Source organism: Chelonoidis abingdonii, chromosome 6, assembly GCF_003597395.2.
Source record: "Chelonoidis abingdonii isolate Lonesome George chromosome 6, CheloAbing_2.0, whole genome shotgun sequence".
Taxonomy (NCBI): Eukaryota; Metazoa; Chordata; order Testudines; family Testudinidae; genus Chelonoidis; species Chelonoidis abingdonii.
Window position 1 is genome coordinate 50,372,232 of NC_133774.1, and position 20,501 is coordinate 50,392,732.

Below are 20,501 nucleotides of genomic sequence, written 5' to 3' on the forward strand. Positions count from 1 at the left end.
CTAGTTTACTCTGACTTTATATAGGAGGTCAGGGTTTAGGCCTGATTAGGGCAAAGCTCTTTGACCATGTGCTTCACTTTACGCATTCGCTGCAGTCCCACTGACATTACTCTGACTTTATATAGGAGGTCAGGGTTTAGGCCTGATTAGGGCAAAGCTCTTTAACCATGTGCTTCACTTTACGCATTCGCTGCAGTCCCACTGACATTACCAGGACTTAAACACATGCTTAAGTGCTTTCCTGAATTGAGGGCTTTAGATCTTATGAGACATACACCCTTGTTCCTCGTTTGCTTTTTTAGACTTCTCAGGTAATCTGCAGGATGAAAAATTGCTAAAAATAAAGTTATATTTAAAAAAAAATCAATACAAATACTTGTAAACACCCCAGATGTTGCAGATAGTGCACAAAAGAGTTCTGAGTAGAAACAAAGCTTTAATGTGGATTTGAGGGACAAAAAAACAATAAATTTGAAAACATGTTCACCTACATTTTAACCAAGATTGTTGCTGCTGTTTTTTGCATTCTGCATTCTGCTACTAAGCATCATCTGAAAAGTACCCCAGTCCTGCAAAGGTTTAAACATGTGTTTAACTTTGAAATCAACGGTACTTCAAGTTAAACCTGTGAGTAAGTCTTCCCAGGATACAGGCCTAAATAAAATAAAGAAGCTTCTGGAGCCAATTCAGGATAACACTGCAAAGTTGCCCAGAGGATTCAGGGGGCCTGGGGTCTTTGGCGGTGGGGGGGGCCCCGCTTCGGCGGTAATTCAGGGGCGGGGAGTCCTTCTGCTCTGGGACCCACCGCCGAAGTGCCCCTAAGACCCGTGGTGGAGGCCCCCCAACGCCGAATTCCGCCAAAACAGGACCTGTCACTGAAGACCCAGAGCAGAAGAAGCTCCAAGGGCCTGGGCCCCACGAGAATTTTCCGGAGCCCCCAGAGCGAGTGAAGAACCCTGCTCCAGGGCCCCCGAAAAACTCTCATGGGGGCTCCTGCGGGGCCCAAGGCCTGGGGCAAATTGCCCCACCTGCTCCCCACGGGCAACCCTGTAACACTTATGCATACGCCTCACTTTAAGCACATACTTAAAGTTATGCTTAAGTGCTGTCTTTGCACCTTGAAGTCTTTAAACCATGATTTGAGGACTTCAATAGGGGGTTATTACAGGAGTGAGTGGGTGAGATTCTGTGGCCTGCATTGTGCAGGAGGTCAGACAAGATGATCATAATGGTTCCTTCTACCCTTAAAGTCTATGACTCTAATAAGGATGTTTTACCTAAATGATGCAGCACATATTAGAAAAAAAAATACACAACCATTTCCAGCCCATATTTTCTCATGCTTACAGCTTGAAGTAAGAATTCCTTTTGGAAGAAAATAAGGTTTGTTCTTATTCCAAAAGTAAACAAAGAAAATGAATTCTATTGAAAATGAACTGTTTTTCAGAGATGTGATCATGAATAAGTCTGAGTACATATCTCACACTTTATATCATTTTATGGATTTCTAATGTAGCATGTTACATAGCTTTCTCCAAAGAAGGCTTGGGTTGTTTGCTAAACTTAAAAACAAACAAGCAAATGAACAAAAAACCCTTAAATAGAAGGCTGCTAGAAACAGTTTTTAACATCTTGCAGGCAGCACATAAGCAGAACAGTCAATTATGTAACACGGGGCTATGTTATAAGGTTTTTACAAGTTTTCATCAGTTCTCAAGGATGGGAAAACACCTATTAACTTTAATATAAATCTGTCTGAATTAGGACTGAATTGGAGCAGAGAATCAGATTATCCCTACCATGATAAAACATGCAGAATAAAAACAGAGGGAAGGCAGGTTTGTGAGAATCCCCTCACAATAAATTCACACATCATCCCATGAAGAGGGTGGTGTTTGCTCCCCTACCTGTGGAAAAGGCTCCCAGCTTACACACAAACCTCACAGATTCCCAAGGATCTGCAGGATACAGGGAACTTGTGCACAGAGGGCCTGTGCCTCTGCACCAAGTTTGGCCTCTCTGCTGGACTCTGGAAAAGAAAATTGTGTCCTAGGCTGCCTTATCTTTTCTGACTACACTCTGCAGGGCTGGAGCAGGGGCAACGTGCATCTCCCTCCTAGCCACAACTCCAGATCGCCCAGTTCTCCCTTGCAGCTTTGTCTCTATGCCCTCCCACACTGCAGACTCTAAACCTACAGAGTGCCCTTTGAAGGGTCAGGAGGGATGATATGGAGGCAGCTAAGCCCCACTTCCACATGGGCTGATGGAGAGCTGCACACTTAGGGGACCACTTTTCACATGGATACCAGGGAGACAATCCAGACCTGCGTAAAGAAGTGAGCATTTGGCCTGTAGTAAGCATGGAGTTTGTGGCATTCCATACACACAAATGGAGTAGAATTAATGCTCACCTTCATTTGAATCACACACTGTGAAGTCACGTGCAAAGCGAGATTTCCCTAATAAAACTTTGGGTGAAGAACATGAATAAGAGCGTGACCGGATTCCAGAAAGTAACGATTCCTAGAAGAAATAAAAATGAAGGGGAAAAGCACACTAATGTTAAGGAAAGGCAATTGGTGTTACAGGAAAGTGTGTGTGCGCAAATTAGAGCAAGAAAAATCCTAAATTATTTCAATTTGATGGGGACCAAAGTTTGACCAGTACTGTTTTTCTACTATATCAGACGGCCAGTTATCTCCCTTACCTTTTTCTGACGGTACTTGAACATGGCATTTTCACAGCAGAACAAACCAGTGTTCCATCTAGCCCAGTAGTCTGTCTCCAGCCATGATCTGGATATTCCAGAGGAAGGAATTAACGTCTCTCTCCCCTTTCCCTTATGTTTATCTAACTGTGCCTGGATACCATGAGTGGAAATCTCCTACCCCAGCTAGTGATCCGTTATTGATATGCCTTGAAAGCAAAGTCACAATTACCTGTGCAAAGCCCATTTCTTTTGAGAATTTAAATCAAACTAACATCATCTGATTTTTGTGGTTCATTAAATACTTGGGACTTGCATTAAAAAAAAAACCCTATATTTTCACTACTATGCAGATGTTATTGACATGATAAGTGCACAGGTGGCTTCACAGATAAAACAATATTATGTTTGTTTCAGTTCCAGATCTGAAGTCAACTTTAAAGGCTCTGAAAGAAACAATAATGATGGTCTGCACTCTATCAAATGGAAGCTTGCATCATGACACCAACAATGAGTCTATGCAGTATAAAGTGCAGTCGTTTCTCCAAAGAGGACACTATGTGACTGAGTCACTGTTGCATGAAAACTGAACTACTTTTCACCCCTACTGAGGATGATCATTTGAAATCATTGGCACAGATAGCACTGACATTGCCTTACAAATGCATTGCTCACAATGTACCTGACCTAGAAATACTAACGGGAATTTCCATCGTGCACTTGCAGCAAAGAGCGTTCCATGTTGCAAAAAACTTTGCTGAAGCAGCCTTGAGTTCCAAAATATTGTGAACACAGTATGTTGATTTGCAGGATAAATACTACTGAGCAGGTTGGAAAACCTCTGGGGGGAAAAGCATTTATGTTTCAACTGAGAATTTTGTTAAACTCCTTGATAGAAAGAAACCAGTGTTTTTTAAAAATAGCTCTCTTGCATTTAGGTTTGGTAGTTGAAAGTTTTTTCCTCTGGTATAATCTTTCCTCCTCCCCTTACATGAAAATCAGGTAAAACCCAGTGGCAGCCAGGACTTTTTATCTGTTTGAAAAAATAAAAATATATCTCATGTCTCTGAATAAAAGAGAGAAGAACTCTGTGTATGTGTTTGATGTTTCCAGAAATAGCCAAAGGTTCAATGAAGTTACAGTAGCCAGAATATCTGTGGGAAGCATTACTGGAAAAAGGAGCTTGTACTAGTCAGCGTATAAAATTCAGCCAACTCCATGACTGTCCTTTTTAAAAATACTTGTTTGCAAAGACACTAACCTTCCTCTTGTGCCATAGAGAATACAAAATTTTCCTCTCTGTTATACCAGTGTAAATTGGGAAAAGCTTTGTTGACTTCTATGGAGTTAATCTGAATTTATACTAATTTAACTGAGAGGTGAATGTGGCCCTTCAAATACAAATTCTTATATATTTTCAACAACTTAGCTGAAAGCAAAATAAACAAAACCAAAATGATATCCAAATACCTTTGATTGCAGATTGTTAGAGTCCATCTTGTGAATGCTATAATCCAGATCAGTGCTTGTCTCAGAAGAATCTAATTCATGCCTGCTGCCAGCCAAGGTCACTGAAGAATTGAGGGAAGGGTAGCGAATATGGGATCTGTCAGAAATCCCTTCACTTCCACTGTCTACTTCAAGGTCATCAAGACTAGAACTAAAGCATACAACAAAATGTATGGAATGTAAAGCAATCTAATTACCAACCTTTCAAACTTAATACAACAAGCAAAGAAAACAGTCTAGTAAATGGTGCTTGGATTAGTCATGCTCTAGTCCTCTCTCAGCTCTGTGGTCTCCGCTTATCATGCCCATGGCTTTATTCCAGTTGCATCTTGTCTATACTTTAAAACATGGTCATGTTGTAATCAGGCCCAGATACAAGAGGCTCAGAACCAGGGGTCCTTACCTGAATGCATTTGCAGAGTAAACAGAGTCTTCGATATCTGTTCCTTTTTCGCTTCTGAATTTCAAAGTCAAGTTTAAGCGAGAAGTTGCATGATAAGAGAAAGTGCGAACAGCCTATATAATGTGGCAATTCTCAGATTATTTTCTCCAACATATGGGAATGAATGGAAGGTGGAAGGAAAAATCCACCAGGATATATACATAAAGCAGAGATATGCTGGAGCAGTTTCCTAGAAGCCACTTTTTGAGTAAGTCAGATTTTAAGGTGTATAAATTATTCCTTTTTTTTAAAGATAGAAAAATGAAGGATTACGACAAAGCTTATAAACCCCAATCCTCATGAAATCAAAAATGAAAACAATTAGAGAATGTTTGATTTGCAGATGGTCTTGAATATAACATTACAATGAGATCTCCTAGCAGTATCAACACCACAGGGGTGTTTCTCTGTAATCTTTTTGTCCTTTTATCTGTATACATAAACTCATGGTTTCTTTATTAATGTGACTGAAGTGAATGGCTGACTGCTTGCAATAACATTCCAATCTTCCAGGACAAAACGTTTAGAATTTGCATGGTATTTCTCAGTAACTACAGATCCAAGCTGGGAATAGTAGCATTGTAACTCCTTCACACAGCATTAAAATTCACCTAATTAAAAGATTTATTTTTCAACACAGTCCAAAGCTGTTTTATCATTGGACTTCTGGATGTTATCCATCTCCACGTTTGCCATGAATGTGCCATGTGATATTGGAAAAACAAGTTACTTAGGCTCTGTGTGTATTAGTTTCCTCATTTGTGAAATGGGGATAACCATACTTACCTATGGCCCTGTCTACATGAGAAAAACATCATCACTGAAACCATGATGATGAAGTTACACCATGCAAATACTTTATGTAGACACACTGCACCCATGTGAAGCAGAACGTAGTCTATCCTGGCTTATTACAGTATCTTGCACTAGGAGTTGCATGGGCACAAATTTCTGCAATATAGATAGGACCTACACAAAGGTGTTGAAGATTTATTAATGTTTGCCAAGCACTCTGAGGTCCTTGAATGAGGATATTATTTAACTGCAAATTTATATTATTTTACTGTAGTATTACTTCATACCTGATCTGGTCCTGTAATCTGTACTCAGGAAAAACTCTTGATGAATGTTTTAGGGAGGGATAATTTTGAAGCAGACATTAAAATAGAGGACAAATCCTGCGCTGCAGCTGGGGAACACCAAGCACAGCTCAGAAAGAATGTGATGCGTGTGGTGCATCTTTGTGTTCCCAATCCTGGAGCAGGTCCTATTCCCACCATAACATAGAGCTGCTTGTAGGCGAATCCTCCAGTGGCTGCACCTGTTGAGTTTAGGGCTGCTTTTTACCAGCGGAGCAGCACAAAGCAGGCTGAACACACCAGAGATTTGGGTTCATGGTATTACTGGCAATCTGAAAAAGTCATATGCATTCAGGAATGCACAATTCCTTTAGTGTCTGTTTGGAACAGGCCCTTAGTGGAGAATAACAATTATAAATTGGCTTATGCTTCACTTTCACGGTTTATGACATGAAAAACTTCTCAGTGAAAATTCACACAATTAATAGTTACCTGGTTCTGTTTTTCTAGCAGGTGTCTCATTTTGCAACCCCTACCACAATTTAGGCCAAGAAGTATGAAGTCGTTTAGACACTGCTTACAGTTTGTAAGAAACAAAAGCCAAAGAAAAACAGGAAAAAAACCAAAACAACTCTTTATAACCACATTATAAAAATACAGAACTAAATAAAGCATCACACAAAATTTGGGATATAAGTGACCACAGAACAGTTTTTCTGAAGATACTTTAGATTTTCTCTCAGCAGAGATGTTAATATTCCAGGTTTTGTTTTATTTTTTTGAACTAAAATATACTTAGTTACAATTTGTTTTAATGGGTCTTCATGTGACTCCATAGGCCAATTCAAGAAGAACATTTATAGCACAGGCTGCAGAGCTATTTACCAAGCTGTTCTGATTGAGCTGTACATTGTTACCATGCCTGGCACTGTGCTCCCAGCTGCTCTATGCACTTCTTCTCAAAGTCATGGAAACCCACCCTTACAGTATAATTCCATGCAATACCGTGTGTGTGTGTTTTTGTGTAAAATAAAACATATTACATTTTAGTCTTTTCCGGACAATACTTCAAAACAACTCCATACCTTCTTTTTTTCATGTCAGCATACAGTTGACTTCGTTCCTTATTAAACCCACGAGCCTTGAGTGGTAGATATGAACCTGCTGCATACATATTTGAAGGTGAAGTGAAAGGCTGTGAGCCTACGCTGTCTACGTTATTAATTGCCATTTGGCTATCTTCATTTTCTGCATAAATATATTGGTTGCTTTCCTTAAGTGAGGCAGATGATGAGCTCTTGGGTGTCAGGGATGAGTGGGTCTGATCTGTGCTGGTTTCAGTGGTGACACTGTCTGTGTTAATGTAGTTAACATCCAAATCTCCAACCTGGAACATGAGGTAGATACGTATTAATGCTAGCGAAAAGTAAATAACAATGAATCTCTAGAGAATACTGATCTTTCTTCAAACTACACTGCTTTGTACCACCATTTTTTCCTTGATTACTTTTCTGTGGCACAGAAATTGGAGACAAACTAATATGACTAATAAGTTTTTCAGGACTCCAGGTCATTCTTTCATAATTACAAGAGTGATGGGTTGGAATCTCATAGTCTAATGCAGCAGTTTTCAATCTTTTTTCATTTGTGGGCCCCTAAAAATTTCGAATGGAAGTACAGACTCCTTTGGAAATCTTAGACATACAATGCAGACCCCTAGATGTCCATGGACAACAGGTTGAAAACCACTTGTCTAATGGATTTCCCACTCGGTTTCATCCAGTTTATAATATGCAATAACTCACAATTTACTTTACACCTTAACAGCAGCTTTGTTTGTTTCTTAAGCTGAGATTGTGCAGCCCAGTAGCCCATAATATAGTCTAGTGTTCAGGGTTATTTGGGGAGAGTTAAAACACTGAGTCATTTCATATGGAACAAGCAGCTTACAAGGTAGGCATGTGTCTTTCCCAATAACAGTTTCACAAAGCCTGTACGTTTAGGGACAGACCCTGTACATGACCTGCCACAGTGCTTCTCCAGGACTTAGAAGGGAGAAAGAATCTTTATCCCAACACCATCAAGCAACTAGGGTGTCGCTCCTGTAGCTTGTGCATATGGTATACCCCTACCCTCACATGTAGAAGGGAATGGCAGCTGGAGCTACATTTACTCGGGTTCAGTGCAAGGACCATGATTTGGACCTTGGTAAGTAATGGCGACTATATAACTCCTTTAGAAACCAAGGTAGATTTTCATGTATCACTTCTGCAAAGGACAGTAACATACAGTTAAGTGTCAGTCCTTGCTTAGTTAGAAATGGAAGACTCTTGAAAGGATAAATGTGTAGCCAACATCTGGCTGTAGCTCAGCACCTCTAGAAAGAGCAGATATAACCAAAAAGAACAAAAGCATTGAGAGTTTCAAAAGGGAAAAGCTCTATTGTTTTAGCCAACTGACTTATTCTCATCCAATTCTGGAGGCTGTCGTAAGGTAGAGTCATCTCTTAATAAACCATGAATGGAACTCCTAAGATTTTTATAAAAGTCCTGTTTCTATATTCAAAGATATTAATCTGTCAGAAACCTGGTATCATTTGCTGTACTAAGCAAATCATGTACAAGAAGGGTAAAATTCTCCTCTCAGATATTACACATCAGTTCTACATTTCAATACAATGTCTGGACAGTACTGCCATATTGCAACTATGAACATTCCACATACATTAGCAGAGAAGAATATCAAGTTTAAGTCCTGTTGTACAGATCCCACAGGAGAATATGGCCCAAGCAAGATTCAACTTTCTGATATATTATTATGAGTTAAACTGTCAAAGGGTAGAAGCTCAGTCCTGTGACCACCCACCCAAGAATATGCACATGCCACAGTGCATCTGTGACTGAACATGGAATTATCATGATAATATGTGCAACTTGGATAAACACAGATACAAATGGCTGTTCACTCACCTAATTAGCCATTTGCATGTGCTGTTATTCAATTTGCATACATAAAAGTGGTAGTTTTATGACTTATGAGGAGCGGCTGAGGGAACTGGGATTATTTAGTCTGCAGAAGAGAAGGATGAGGGGGGATTTGATAGCTGCTTTCAGCTATCTGAAAGCGGGTTCCAAAGAGGATGGATCTAGACTGTTCTCCGTGGTACCTGATGACAGAACAAGGAATAATGGTCTCAAGTTGCAGTGCGGGAGATTTAGGTTGGATATTAGGAAAAACTTTTTCACTTTGAGTGTGGTGAAGCACTGGAATGGGTTACCTATGGAGGTGGTGGAATCTCCTTCCTTAGATGTTTTTAAGGTCAGGCTTGACAAAGCCCTGGCTGGGATGATTTAGTTGGGAATTGGTCCTGCTTTGAGCAGGGGGTTGGACTAGATGATCTTCTGAGGTCCATTCCAACCCTGATATTCTATGATTCTATACAGAATTGTGGCAATCAAGGTGCATTATTGGACATTTTAGGTCATGACTGACCTTCAGTTGAGAAAATTTGGCCTTAACTACGTGTTTTGTGTCTGTCACAAAGAACAGTATTAGCTTTTAATGCAATGGGTGAATGTTTCAGTAAGACGAAAAAGAATATGAAGATGCACTTTCAATATCTCTGCCTTCTTCCAAGATTTTCACTTAATAGTATACAATAATGTCTTACATTTATATGCTACCTTTCATCCTGAAGGATCCCAAACTATTTTACACACGAGAGAGAGAGAGAGAAAATATATTTTACTCTCTATATATGTATAAAATAGAACCTAAGTTATGAACACCTCAGGAATGGAGGTTGTTTGTAACTGAAATATTCGTAACTCTGAACAAAATGGTATGATTGTTCTTTCAAAAGTTTACAGCTGAACATTGAGTTAATAGTGCTTTGAAAGTTTACTATGCAGAAGAAAAATGCTCCTTTACTTTCTTCTGTTTTAAGTAGTTTATGTTTAATACAGTATAGTACTGTATTTGTCTTTTGGGGGGGGTGGGAGGTCTCTGCTGCTGCCTGATTGCGTATGTTGGTTCCAAATGAGGTACATGGTTGACTGGTCAGTTCATAACTCTGGTGTTTGTGACTGAGGTTCTACTGCACAAGGATCACTTCTACCACCACTGAAATGCAGCCAACTCTTGCTGGAAGTTGGCAGGTGTTTTACAATACATAGCATCTATCCACAACAGTTTACGGTAGGACAAGAAGTGAGGAAGACCAGAACTCTGAATTGAGATTGTGGGGAAAATTTGGATAGGTAGGATGCAATTACCCAAAATGTAGTTTGGCCAGAATCTACTGGAGCTAGTCTCCTTTGTGATAAGTAATATAGCACAGTTAATAATCACAAGTGGCCAAGTCCTCAGTTTTACATCACATCTGGCAGAAAGCACTTCCAACTTTATGGTGCCCTGTAACAACAATTGGACATTGGTTTGTCTTCTTTTTTATTCCTGTTGAACTGATCATTGAGGGACTTGTTAATTAAACATGAGGAAACAAGACCCTGTTTTAGATAAGAGGGAATTTAGGTGCAAATAATCAAAGAAGAGCTGTTCAGCTCATAGAAAACAAAACCAAAAAAAAGCTAAATATTTCCATTTTCGTAAACCTTATTTTGTTTATTAAAAGCATCTAATAAATGAGTTCAGAATGACAGCAGATAAGGGAACAAAGTTGCAGTTATTACATAAACATTAGGGCTGTCAAGTGATTAAGAAAATTAATCACGCTGTTAAACAACAGAATACTATTTATTTAAATATTTTTGGATGTTTTCCACATTTTCAAATATATTCATTTCAATTTCAACACAGAATACAAAGTGTACACTGCTTGCTTTATATTTATTTTTATTATAAATTTTGCACTTTAAAAACAAAAGATAGTATTTTTCAATTAATACAAGCACTGTAGTGCAATCTCTTTATCGTGAAAGTTGAACTTACAAACGTAGAATTAGACACAAAAAAATAACTGCGTTCAAAAATAAAACAATGTCAAACTTTGGGGCCTACAGGTCCACCCAATCCTACTTCCTGTTCAGCCAATTGCTCAGACAAATAAGTTTGCTAACACATGCAGGAGACAATGCTGTCCGCTTCTTGTTTACAATGTCACCTGAAAATGAGAACAGGCGTTTGCATGGCACTGTTGTAGCTGGTGTCACAAGATATTTATGTGCCATATGCGCTAAGGATTCATATGTCCCTTCATGCTTCAACCACCATTCCAGAGAACATGCGTCCATGCTGATGACAGGTTCTGCCTGATAACGATCCAAAGCAGTACAGACCAATGCTTGTTCATTTTCATCATCGTGAGTTAGACGCCATCAGCAGAAAGTTGATTTTCTTTTTTGGTTGTTCAGATTCTGTAGTTTCCACATCAGAATGTTGCTCTTTTAAGACTTCTGTAAGCAGCCTCATACCTCCATCCCTACCTCAGATTTTGTAAGGCACTGCTCAAAGAAATTCTTAAACCTTTTGGGTTGAAGTGCTGTAAGCTAGTTTTTAGAAATCTCACACTTAGTAAGCTTCCTTTTGGTAAGATTTTGTCACATCTGAGTGAAAGTGTTTTCCCTTAAAACCTGAACAATATGCTGAGTCCCATCATCCAAGACTGCTATAACCTGAAAATATGGCAAGAATTGCAGGTAAACACACAGAGCAGGAGCACTTTACAATCTCTCCCAAGGAGTTGTCACATAATTTGATTAACATTATATTTTTAAAAAGTTGTCATCAGCAACGGCAACATGCCCTCCGGAATGGTTGCCAAAAGCAATGAAGGGCCATACAAACCGTTTAGTAATATCTGGCAGTAAATTACTTGCAATGCCGGCTACCAAAGTTTGCTAATAATGAACGTAGCCAGTTTTTTTCTTCACTTTTCCAGGTGGACCATTGTAAATAAGAAGAGGGAGCAATTATCTTCCTCCTGTAAATGTAAACAAACTTGTTTTTTTTGTCCCTGAGGATTGGCTGAAACAAGGGCAGCGAGGACTGAGTGGACACTTTGTAGACTCTAAAGTTTTTAACATTTTTTTTTTTGTGTTTTCAGGGTGGATAAAAACCAATTATTTTTAAAAAAGAAAGTTAAAAAAATTTGGATTTTTAAATAAAATCCGGATTTTTTTTTTGAGGAAAAAAACCTATCTTAAAAGACAGTTTTTAATTACGACATACTAATACGCCTTCAACAGATATCTCATCGTGGACTAGGGAATTATAAATTCTTAATTTTACAAGTAAATGAATAACTATATTAATGTTAATGTTTGATGAGTTTTTCCCAATAGTTTCAATACGGATTAGGAACCCAATTTTTATGGGGCCCAAGGGGCTTCTGTAAGAATTTCAATTTTAGGTTAATCTTTTTCTATCTCCCCCAATGGGACCTCCAGTTTGCTCAAGTCTAGAAGATTACCAATTCAGAAGATGCTTTTTAAGTTTTTGCAGTTCCTCCACACTGTGGATTGTGCCTCCAAGATAACATGCTTGATAACACAAAAATGGTTTAAAATAAACAACATTTAGAGGTGAGAAACAACAAAGACTCCAACCCATTTGTCCCTCTGACAATTTTTGTGTACACAGAGTCACATCCTTTACTCTCTCTAAAACGTTAAGTTTCAAAAAAGTTCAATGAATAGAGAAGATTGTTTGGAGTGGAATAGATCTGAACAAGGAGAAAAAATCTGGAGATAAATGTGAGAAAGGAGCGGCCAGGCAAAGTAGAAAACAAAGTAAAACCTGTTTGCCAGCATATTTCCAAAGTTTGAGGTCTTTGAGTGTTAGCCTCATTGCTTTTTGAGATACCATACGATTTCTCACTCAGAAAGGGAAAACTTATAATGGCGCGGCCATAGAGACCCAGTTTCGGGAATAGTTTCACTGAAGTTCCTCTACCTTGGGTGGAAGACTGGCATGTGTGCAAAATGCCAACAGAGTGCAACAAAGAAATGCAAGGCCTGGTTTCCTGAATGAAACATCATCATGAGAAGTGTTCCTTCTCAGGAGGAAGCTACACTGAAGATGATGAAAGGAACATGTCTGAACACTCAGGATCTTCAGGTCTGTAAACTTTTTTGTTTCATACTTCTTTCCTAAGGACTGCCTGTCTTCCTTCTGGACTATTCTTTAATTCTCATGTTTTAGCAAAAAATATAGTTGTTACTCTATGGTACTATCATTTTAGACGCAGCTGTGATAAAAAAAAATAAATATCTGAAATAGATCTTCCTTTTACAATTTCACCTTTAAAGTTGTACTGAGTGTCAGTGAATGCAATCAGTAATACTAAATGATCAGTATGGTAATAATAATTAAATAACTGCATTGACTTATTTTGTTTAGGAGAATCCATCCTCAACATACAGGATTCTGAACATACACTATCCACCTTCAAGATCACCATCATTTTCTATAGTTTCAGAGTTATCTGCCAATGATAGTGTTTCAATCACATCATGTATGTTACAGCCACAGTATATCACCTGTAGCAAAAAGAAAAAAAAAATTCCCCATCATCCAGAAACAACCACAGATAAGTTTGCAATAAGAACCAGATTACAAAAAGAGGTAATTGATGAAAAAATTGCCCAGCTTGTTTTAACAACAAACTCTCCTTTCCGTATGACTGAGAACCCACACTTCATTAACATGGTTCAGTCATTAAGACCAGGATACAGTCCACCCAACAGAGCAGATGTCACAGGTAAATTGCTGGATAAAGTGTATGAAAGAGAACTTGAGCAGTGTGCAAAAGGTTTAGAGGATGAAATTGTTAACCTGAGTCTTGATGGGTAGAGCAATATCCATAATGATCCTGTTGTATATGCTTGTGTGACAACAGAAGAAGGGAATGTCTTCCTTACAGAAACAACTGATACATCAGAAAATGCACGAACAGCAGAATACTTTTAAGAAGTAGCAGTAAAAGCTGTAACAAACTGTGAAAAAAAATTCAAATGTCTAGTATGCAGCTTGGTCACAGACAATGCTGCAAATGTATCCAAGATGAAAAGAAATTTAGACGAGAGTCCCAAGCTAACAACATACTGTTGCAGTGCTCATTAGATGCACTTCCTAGCCAGAGACTTCAGTGTTCCAGAAATAAAGGCTAATGTTGTTGAAACTGCAAAATACTTTCAAAAGAACCACTTTGCAGCAGCTGCTCTGAAAAAAGTGGGAGGAACCAAGCTAACTCTCCCACAAGACATGCGGTGGAACTTGGTAGAGCACTATATCAAGAATTCATCTAATTTGATGAGTTTATGACCAAAATTGTGAAAAAACAGATGGCACTGTCACAGCCAAAGTTCTCAACATTGAGCTTAAGAGAAATGTTGAATACATGCTGAGTACCATGAAGCCTATTTCTGGAGCCTTGAACAAAATGCAAGGAAATAGCTGTTTTATTGCTGACGTTGTTGAAATTTGGAAGGAACTGAGTGAGATCTTAAAAACAGATATATGCAATGACAGAGTTAAATTACAAGCATTAAAAAAACGAATGGGACAAGCACTATCTCCATCTCATTTTCTTGCAAATATTCTCAATACCGGTACCAGGGTCAAACCTGAACTGGTGAAGAAGAAGAGTTGGCTATGACATGGACATCCAGCAATCATCCCTCCATAATGTCAGTTATAATAAACTTCAGAGCTAAGGGTGAACCAGTCAAGAAATATATGTTTGCTGATGATGTTTTAAAGAAAGTCACACCAGTGAACTGGTGGAAGTCACTTAAGCATTTGGATTCAGAGACTGTTGAAGTGATAATCTCACTTTTAATAGCAGTAGCCTCTTCTGCCAGTGTAGAAAGAACATTTCCTTCTTTGGACTAATTCATTCCAAATTGAGAAATCATTTGGGACTTGAAAAAGCAGGAAAGCTTGTTTTTCTTCTCCAGATTATGAACAAACAGGAAAATGAAGGTGAAGACGACCGAGTTGGCTGCAGAAGCCAATATTTTAAGTTTCTCATGTTGACCTGGCTGACATAGTCAATTTAGGTTTGTTTGGTTTTTTTAATTATTTCATTTAACCATTTTAGTTAAAAACAATTTTAACAAAAACAAACCTGATTTTAAAAAACTTGAATATTTACCTAAATTCAAAAATTCATATGCTTGTTTTGTTAAAATATTATATGCTTGCTGTTGAAGAAAAAAATCCATTGTTGTTTTAGTGAAATAAAACAATTTAAATGTCTGTCTGGTGATGTTCTCCTCATAATACAGCACAGCAAGAAATTCCTCCAAATATTAATGATTAACCTGTTGAACTGGAGATTGTTCACCTCTCAATGACTTCATAAATATCTGCTTCAGTTACTTTTGGTAAATGAAATAACCAAACATTTGTTTTCTGATATAGCTGTAAAACTAATCTGAAAGTTTTCAAAATAAATCACTTAAAAATGTATAGTGTGTACCCTCTAAAAATAAAACTTACATCTATCTCTGAGTTGTGAAGAATATGTATAACAACCAACAAGAATGGACTTTTATGTAGAAATCAAGGATTAAATTGTATCTTATTGACTAGTGATTTAAATCATTATCAATTTGATTTAAATCAAATCCACCGTTTGTTTTTTAGTGCAGTTATGTAACAAAACAAAATCTACATTTGTAAGTTGCACTTTCAGGATAAAGAGACTGCGCTACAGTACTTGCATGAGGTGAACTGAAAAATACTCTCTCTTTTTATTTTTACAGTGCAAGTATTTGTAATAAAAATAATATAAAGTGAGCACTGTACATTTTGAATTCTGTGTTGTAACTGAAATTGATATATTTGAAAATGTAGAAAAACATCCAAAATAATTAATAAATTTCAATTGGTATTCTATTGTTTAACAGTGCAACTAAACTGCGATTAATCGCAATTTTTTTTAATCACGATTACTTTTTTGAGTTAATTGCATGAATGAACTGTGATTAAATCGACTGTCCTAATAAACATATGTAATATTTATAAACATAAATCACTGGAAGGCTCTACCGATTGAACCACATTTTACTAAAATTCAAATAATATATTTTACCGGGAGACAATGAACAGCAGTGTACTGAGAGCACAAAGATGCAAGACTATCTTACTTGATCCACAACCATGCAATTTGCATACACTTCATCACTTCCATTAAGCATGGCACTAAGTGTGGCTGCAGCAAAGAAGGTAGGTGGATTTGGGGATTTCTTGAGGACATCAAGTGTAGAATGTTGTTGCTCTGGAATGAAATATTATGGGAAAATACAGAATTTAGTTTTTCATACCACTTCCTTTTCTCTTCTCTATTTTGCCATAAAAATATCTAAGCCTAGTCACTTAAGCATCACATTTTAAAGAGACTTTTATTAGTTATGCCCAGATCATTTAAGACTACATTTCTGCATTCATTCAAAAATCTGCATTTGTACGCAGAAGCTCTTTGCCAAACTACCTGATTTCATGACATTTATCAAATGGAAATTAGTGAGCAACAAATACAGTTAAGTGACATTTTTTGGCCAAAAGCTTTTTTTTCGTCCAAAACATTTGGTGAATGAAGCCAAACTGTTTCAGTCAAAAAATAAAAATTTCCCCACAAATGTTGAAACGTTTCATTTTGACACTTCCCAAATGAAACATTTTGATTTTTCAAGCATGATTCATGAAGGGACTTAATTGCTATCGATAAAATGGAAGAGGAGGTGGAGCCTAGTGGATAGGGCATTCACCCGGAGCAGGGACACCTGGTTTCTATTTCCTACTTCGATTAATATTTTATTATTTACACATCTTGGAACAGCTTCAATAGGAGAAACAGAGAGACTCAGGCCAGAATAGCAAATAACCTGGTGGCTAGGGCATTCACTGGGGGGATCAAATCCCTTCTTCAGAGCAGGGACTCAAACCTGGGTCTCCCATTTCCAAGGTGAGTGCCTTAGACAATGAGATATTATGTACAAGGAGGGCATCACTACCCCCACCATCACCTCTGTTTTGTGAATGGTTCCTAAGCCCCTTGGTGAATCTAGCCCTTCAGTTCAAAATTTCCTTTGCTTTTATCAAAAAACAGTAAGAACGCCCGAAATCCAAATAAAACATTTTGTTCAACCCAAAATAATTTTTTTTTTCAGAATTTTTGGCCAAAAATTCTGAAAATTGTCAGTTTTGGGTTGATCCAAAAGAATTTTTTTTTTCCATTTCTCAAAATTGCAACAAGCCAAAAAATTAGTTACTTCCATAGCTCTAGCAATATATTAATGTTCAACAAACTGCAAATGAGAATAGTCATAGCTACCTAGCTAGCTATCCAACATGGCACTGTGGACCATCTTAAATTCTACAGATTTTCAGATTTTGCTCATAATAAAAATTATTACCACCATTTTACAGATGGAGAAACCAGAATATAGCAGCAGTCATGCTAGAGCCTGGAGAAAAGATTTCTTCCCTGATTCCACATAGACTCCAGTGTGCCATCCAGCCAGATACACAGCGTACTACTTCCAGGATTTTCCTTATGTAGGATAGTAACTTCCTTTTCACATTTTTGCAGAAGGACATTTAAAGGCAGTTTATAAATATCATAGTAATATGCTTTGCAATGAAATGACTGATAGCATAAATTGCTGCATAGTTTCATTCATCTTTAAATACTCTATAGTGCCACATCTTTAGTGCTGTGGGTGCAACAGAAAGACTTTCATTATTATTTTCATAACAATGAAATACAAATTGGAAAGACCTTGTACTCCAGTCCCCAGTCTCCAAGACAAGATCCATATTTAATCATTAGCATAATTCATTCATTGGTACAGGAATCTAGCTCTGTGATAGATATTGTCCACGTCAACTTTAAACAAAAATGTTTATGTGGGACAAGGCCACCCAGAGGATTCAGGGAGCCTGAGGCAAAGCAATTTCAGGGGCCCCTTCCATAGAAAAAAGTTGCAATACTATAGAATACTATCTTCTTGTGGAGGCCCCTGCAGGATCCGGGGCCTGGGGCAAATTGCCCCAGTTCCTCCCCCACCCCCGGGCAGCCCTGATGTGGGAGGAGCATACTATGGAAGGTGATAAACATGCAGAGCTTGACAATTTCTATTTCTGATCCATGGTTCAGAAAAAAAAAAACTGGGAAAGGTTTATGTACCACAAAAACATATTTACTGGTTTGTCAAACTACCATCTTTCCCACATGATTTTAGAAACCAGGATCTGGACAAGCTGCTAGAAGCAGAAAACAATGATTTACGCTATTTTAAAACAAGGATTCCTGGCCCTTGGATAGGATTGGTTTCTATTTTCAAACTGCATTAGGATTCTGTTCCTGATGCACAGTGACAGTATTTGAAAGGTGTACAAGGTGAGATAAGATTTTGGGACTGGGATGGAATTTATGTAACTATGGTATATTATATAAGGTCTGAACTTCTCATGTAAAAAGACGTTACACATTTACATTCAAACAATGCCTCCATTTTCTCAGATATTCTCTATCATTCTACCATGCTACTTTCAATATGGTAGAAAAATAAAGAGATAAATAATGCCTATCAATTATTTATTTGGCGTATGGCATCCGGTTGAGCCAAGCCTCAGCGTTCTTATCCATGATATTCAAGGCACGAAGACCGCCAGGAAGTTGAGTCATTTTGGAGTCCTCAACTATGTGTCATAGTTTGTGGCTGCCCACATTGACACAGTGGACTGTCTCTGAAATGCCACAGACATTCTGCTGCAGCACAAATTCTATGTCCAGTACAAAACCAGTTCAGACAGCTTCATTGCCTTCGCAGTAAATCAAACCCAGATTGACACTGAGTGGGGTCCAAGAGAAAATAACTATCTGTCACTTTCTCTGCAGATTATAAAGCTTGGCCATCCATCCTCGACTGTAAATCCCTCACCCAGTAAACTTATTCACAACACGCACCATGAGGGCAGAAGACCATGTGGTGTATTAAACAAGTTTTTAATTAATGGTAGATGTGGCATATCAAGCAATTTGGTCACAAGCTTTACTATGTTTTCCTCTCTGCAAACACTGAGTGGAGCAATATTGCAGAGAACCAGTAACCATGCTAGAGCAATACATTTAAGTGTGCCTAAAATAATACACATGGTGGAATTTAGTTGTAAATTGATCATCTTTGTGTGAGATGAGCGAGCCCATACTGGACTGCACTACTCTGCCACTGAATAACAGAGTGCCAAGGTTGAAGTGTGTAAAGTTTGGACATTGGCACCCCATGTCGTTCTGGCCAGTTTTCCGAGCTCGTTGTTGCATGTTTTGACCTCCCTTCGTAAGACTGTCATACTATGCGAGAGTTCTATCCAGCGTGACGCCAAGATAGACTGGGTAGGAATCATGCTTTATTCGCTGACCATTGAGAACTATGTTCAGGACTCTGCCCACTTGTGCATGATGCAAGCGGAAGACACTTGACACAGTCTTACTTCCACTTGGTAGCAAGGTGCCACAGATGACAATCGGCCATAGTCACCATATTTGTATTCAGAACATTCTCAAGTATATCAAAGGAGTGCAACCGAGTGCTGAGACATATACAAACTTGTGAGACCCAATATATGGTAGGTCATTTGAACAATGGTTATCAATAAAATGCAGTTAAGAAGTGACTATTTCTCATCTATTGTAATAAATCAGGACTTGGCCTGACAGTAAGACACTGCCAGCGAAGGCTGTACATGTTTTTCTTTTGGAACTATAACAACTTATTGATTTCATGATTAATTAATAAAAGGTTACTAAAATACTGTACCTATGACACACATTTTTTACTTTAGTTTCTACCAAAATACCCACAGCTTTGGATGTTACAGGATGCTGGTTCCATAACCAAAAACCTAGCTCAGCTATGGAAACATTTTCAGTATGTTCTGCAGACACCTTGCTTTTCAAGCTGCTTATGAGGAGAGGGCTCATGCACAAATTCACCACTTAGCAGACCAATCTGCCTAATTAGATAGTACTAAATATTAAGTCAAGTTGGTAAATGTAGCCTCATCTCAGCAGCTGATTGCTAAATTTGAAAGCTATCAGAGAGCAACAATGCACAAAGTGCCAGCCAGTTCAGATGAGCCGCATTGGACTTGAAAGGTGACATTCCAAAAAAAAACATGTAAAACCAGGAGTTCCCTAGTGAAATCAACGGCAATATACTGATGTAAAACTGACTGAGACACACATCAGGCTCTTTAATTTTTAAAAAGTATAAACATTTTCAGTAAAGACAAGTTTGACCCAAGTTTGTCTGGCATCAAAAACTATACAGTAATTTCCTCTCAGTTCTATGGACTACAACCTATTTCCTGCAAAGCACAGGAGGAGGAGGAAACCAATAAAGATTTATGGATATAGGCGGAAAAACAAAGAAAACAATATAATTGCCTCTGGAAGATGCTGTATGGCCCTCAAAGTGCACACAGACACGAGATAAGATGTGATGGCAATGACTGGAAATTACACTGGTTAAGGTCTGGGATGTGCTTTGTTAAATCCAGGACCAGTGCCAAAATAGCAATGCTAGACCAAGGAACAATGTCCATTCTCCACAACTAACAGAAAAGGGATCCTGAATGGACCACAGGCAGGGCCATCCTTAGGCATAGGCAACATAGGCAGCTGCACAGGGCACCTGAAAATTTGGGGCACCACTGGGTCTTAGTGCCCACCCTCTTGTTTTCCTATCCCTGTTCTGACCCTTCCTGCAGGTTCCCACAGATGGCTGCTCTAGCC

At 38.3% G+C, this 20,501-nt stretch overlaps 1 protein-coding gene across 4 annotated transcripts in view; it reads right to left on the minus strand.

The window, feature by feature from the left end:
* ARHGEF28 (Rho guanine nucleotide exchange factor 28) overlaps window positions 1-20,501 on the minus strand; it is a 230,453-nt gene that overhangs the window by 72,230 nt on the left and 137,722 nt on the right. For all 4 annotated transcript variants that reach the window (XM_032763554.2, XM_032763558.2, XM_032763555.2 and 1 more), the window contains 4 exons: window positions 15,850-15,980; window positions 6,823-7,124; window positions 4,178-4,367; window positions 2,412-2,523 (listed from right to left, as the gene is read on the minus strand). In XM_032763554.2, the coding sequence (XP_032619445.1) occupies window positions 2,412-2,523; window positions 4,178-4,367; window positions 6,823-7,124; window positions 15,850-15,980 (735 nt within the window). The remainder of the gene's footprint in view (window positions 1-2,411; window positions 2,524-4,177; window positions 4,368-6,822; window positions 7,125-15,849; window positions 15,981-20,501) is intronic.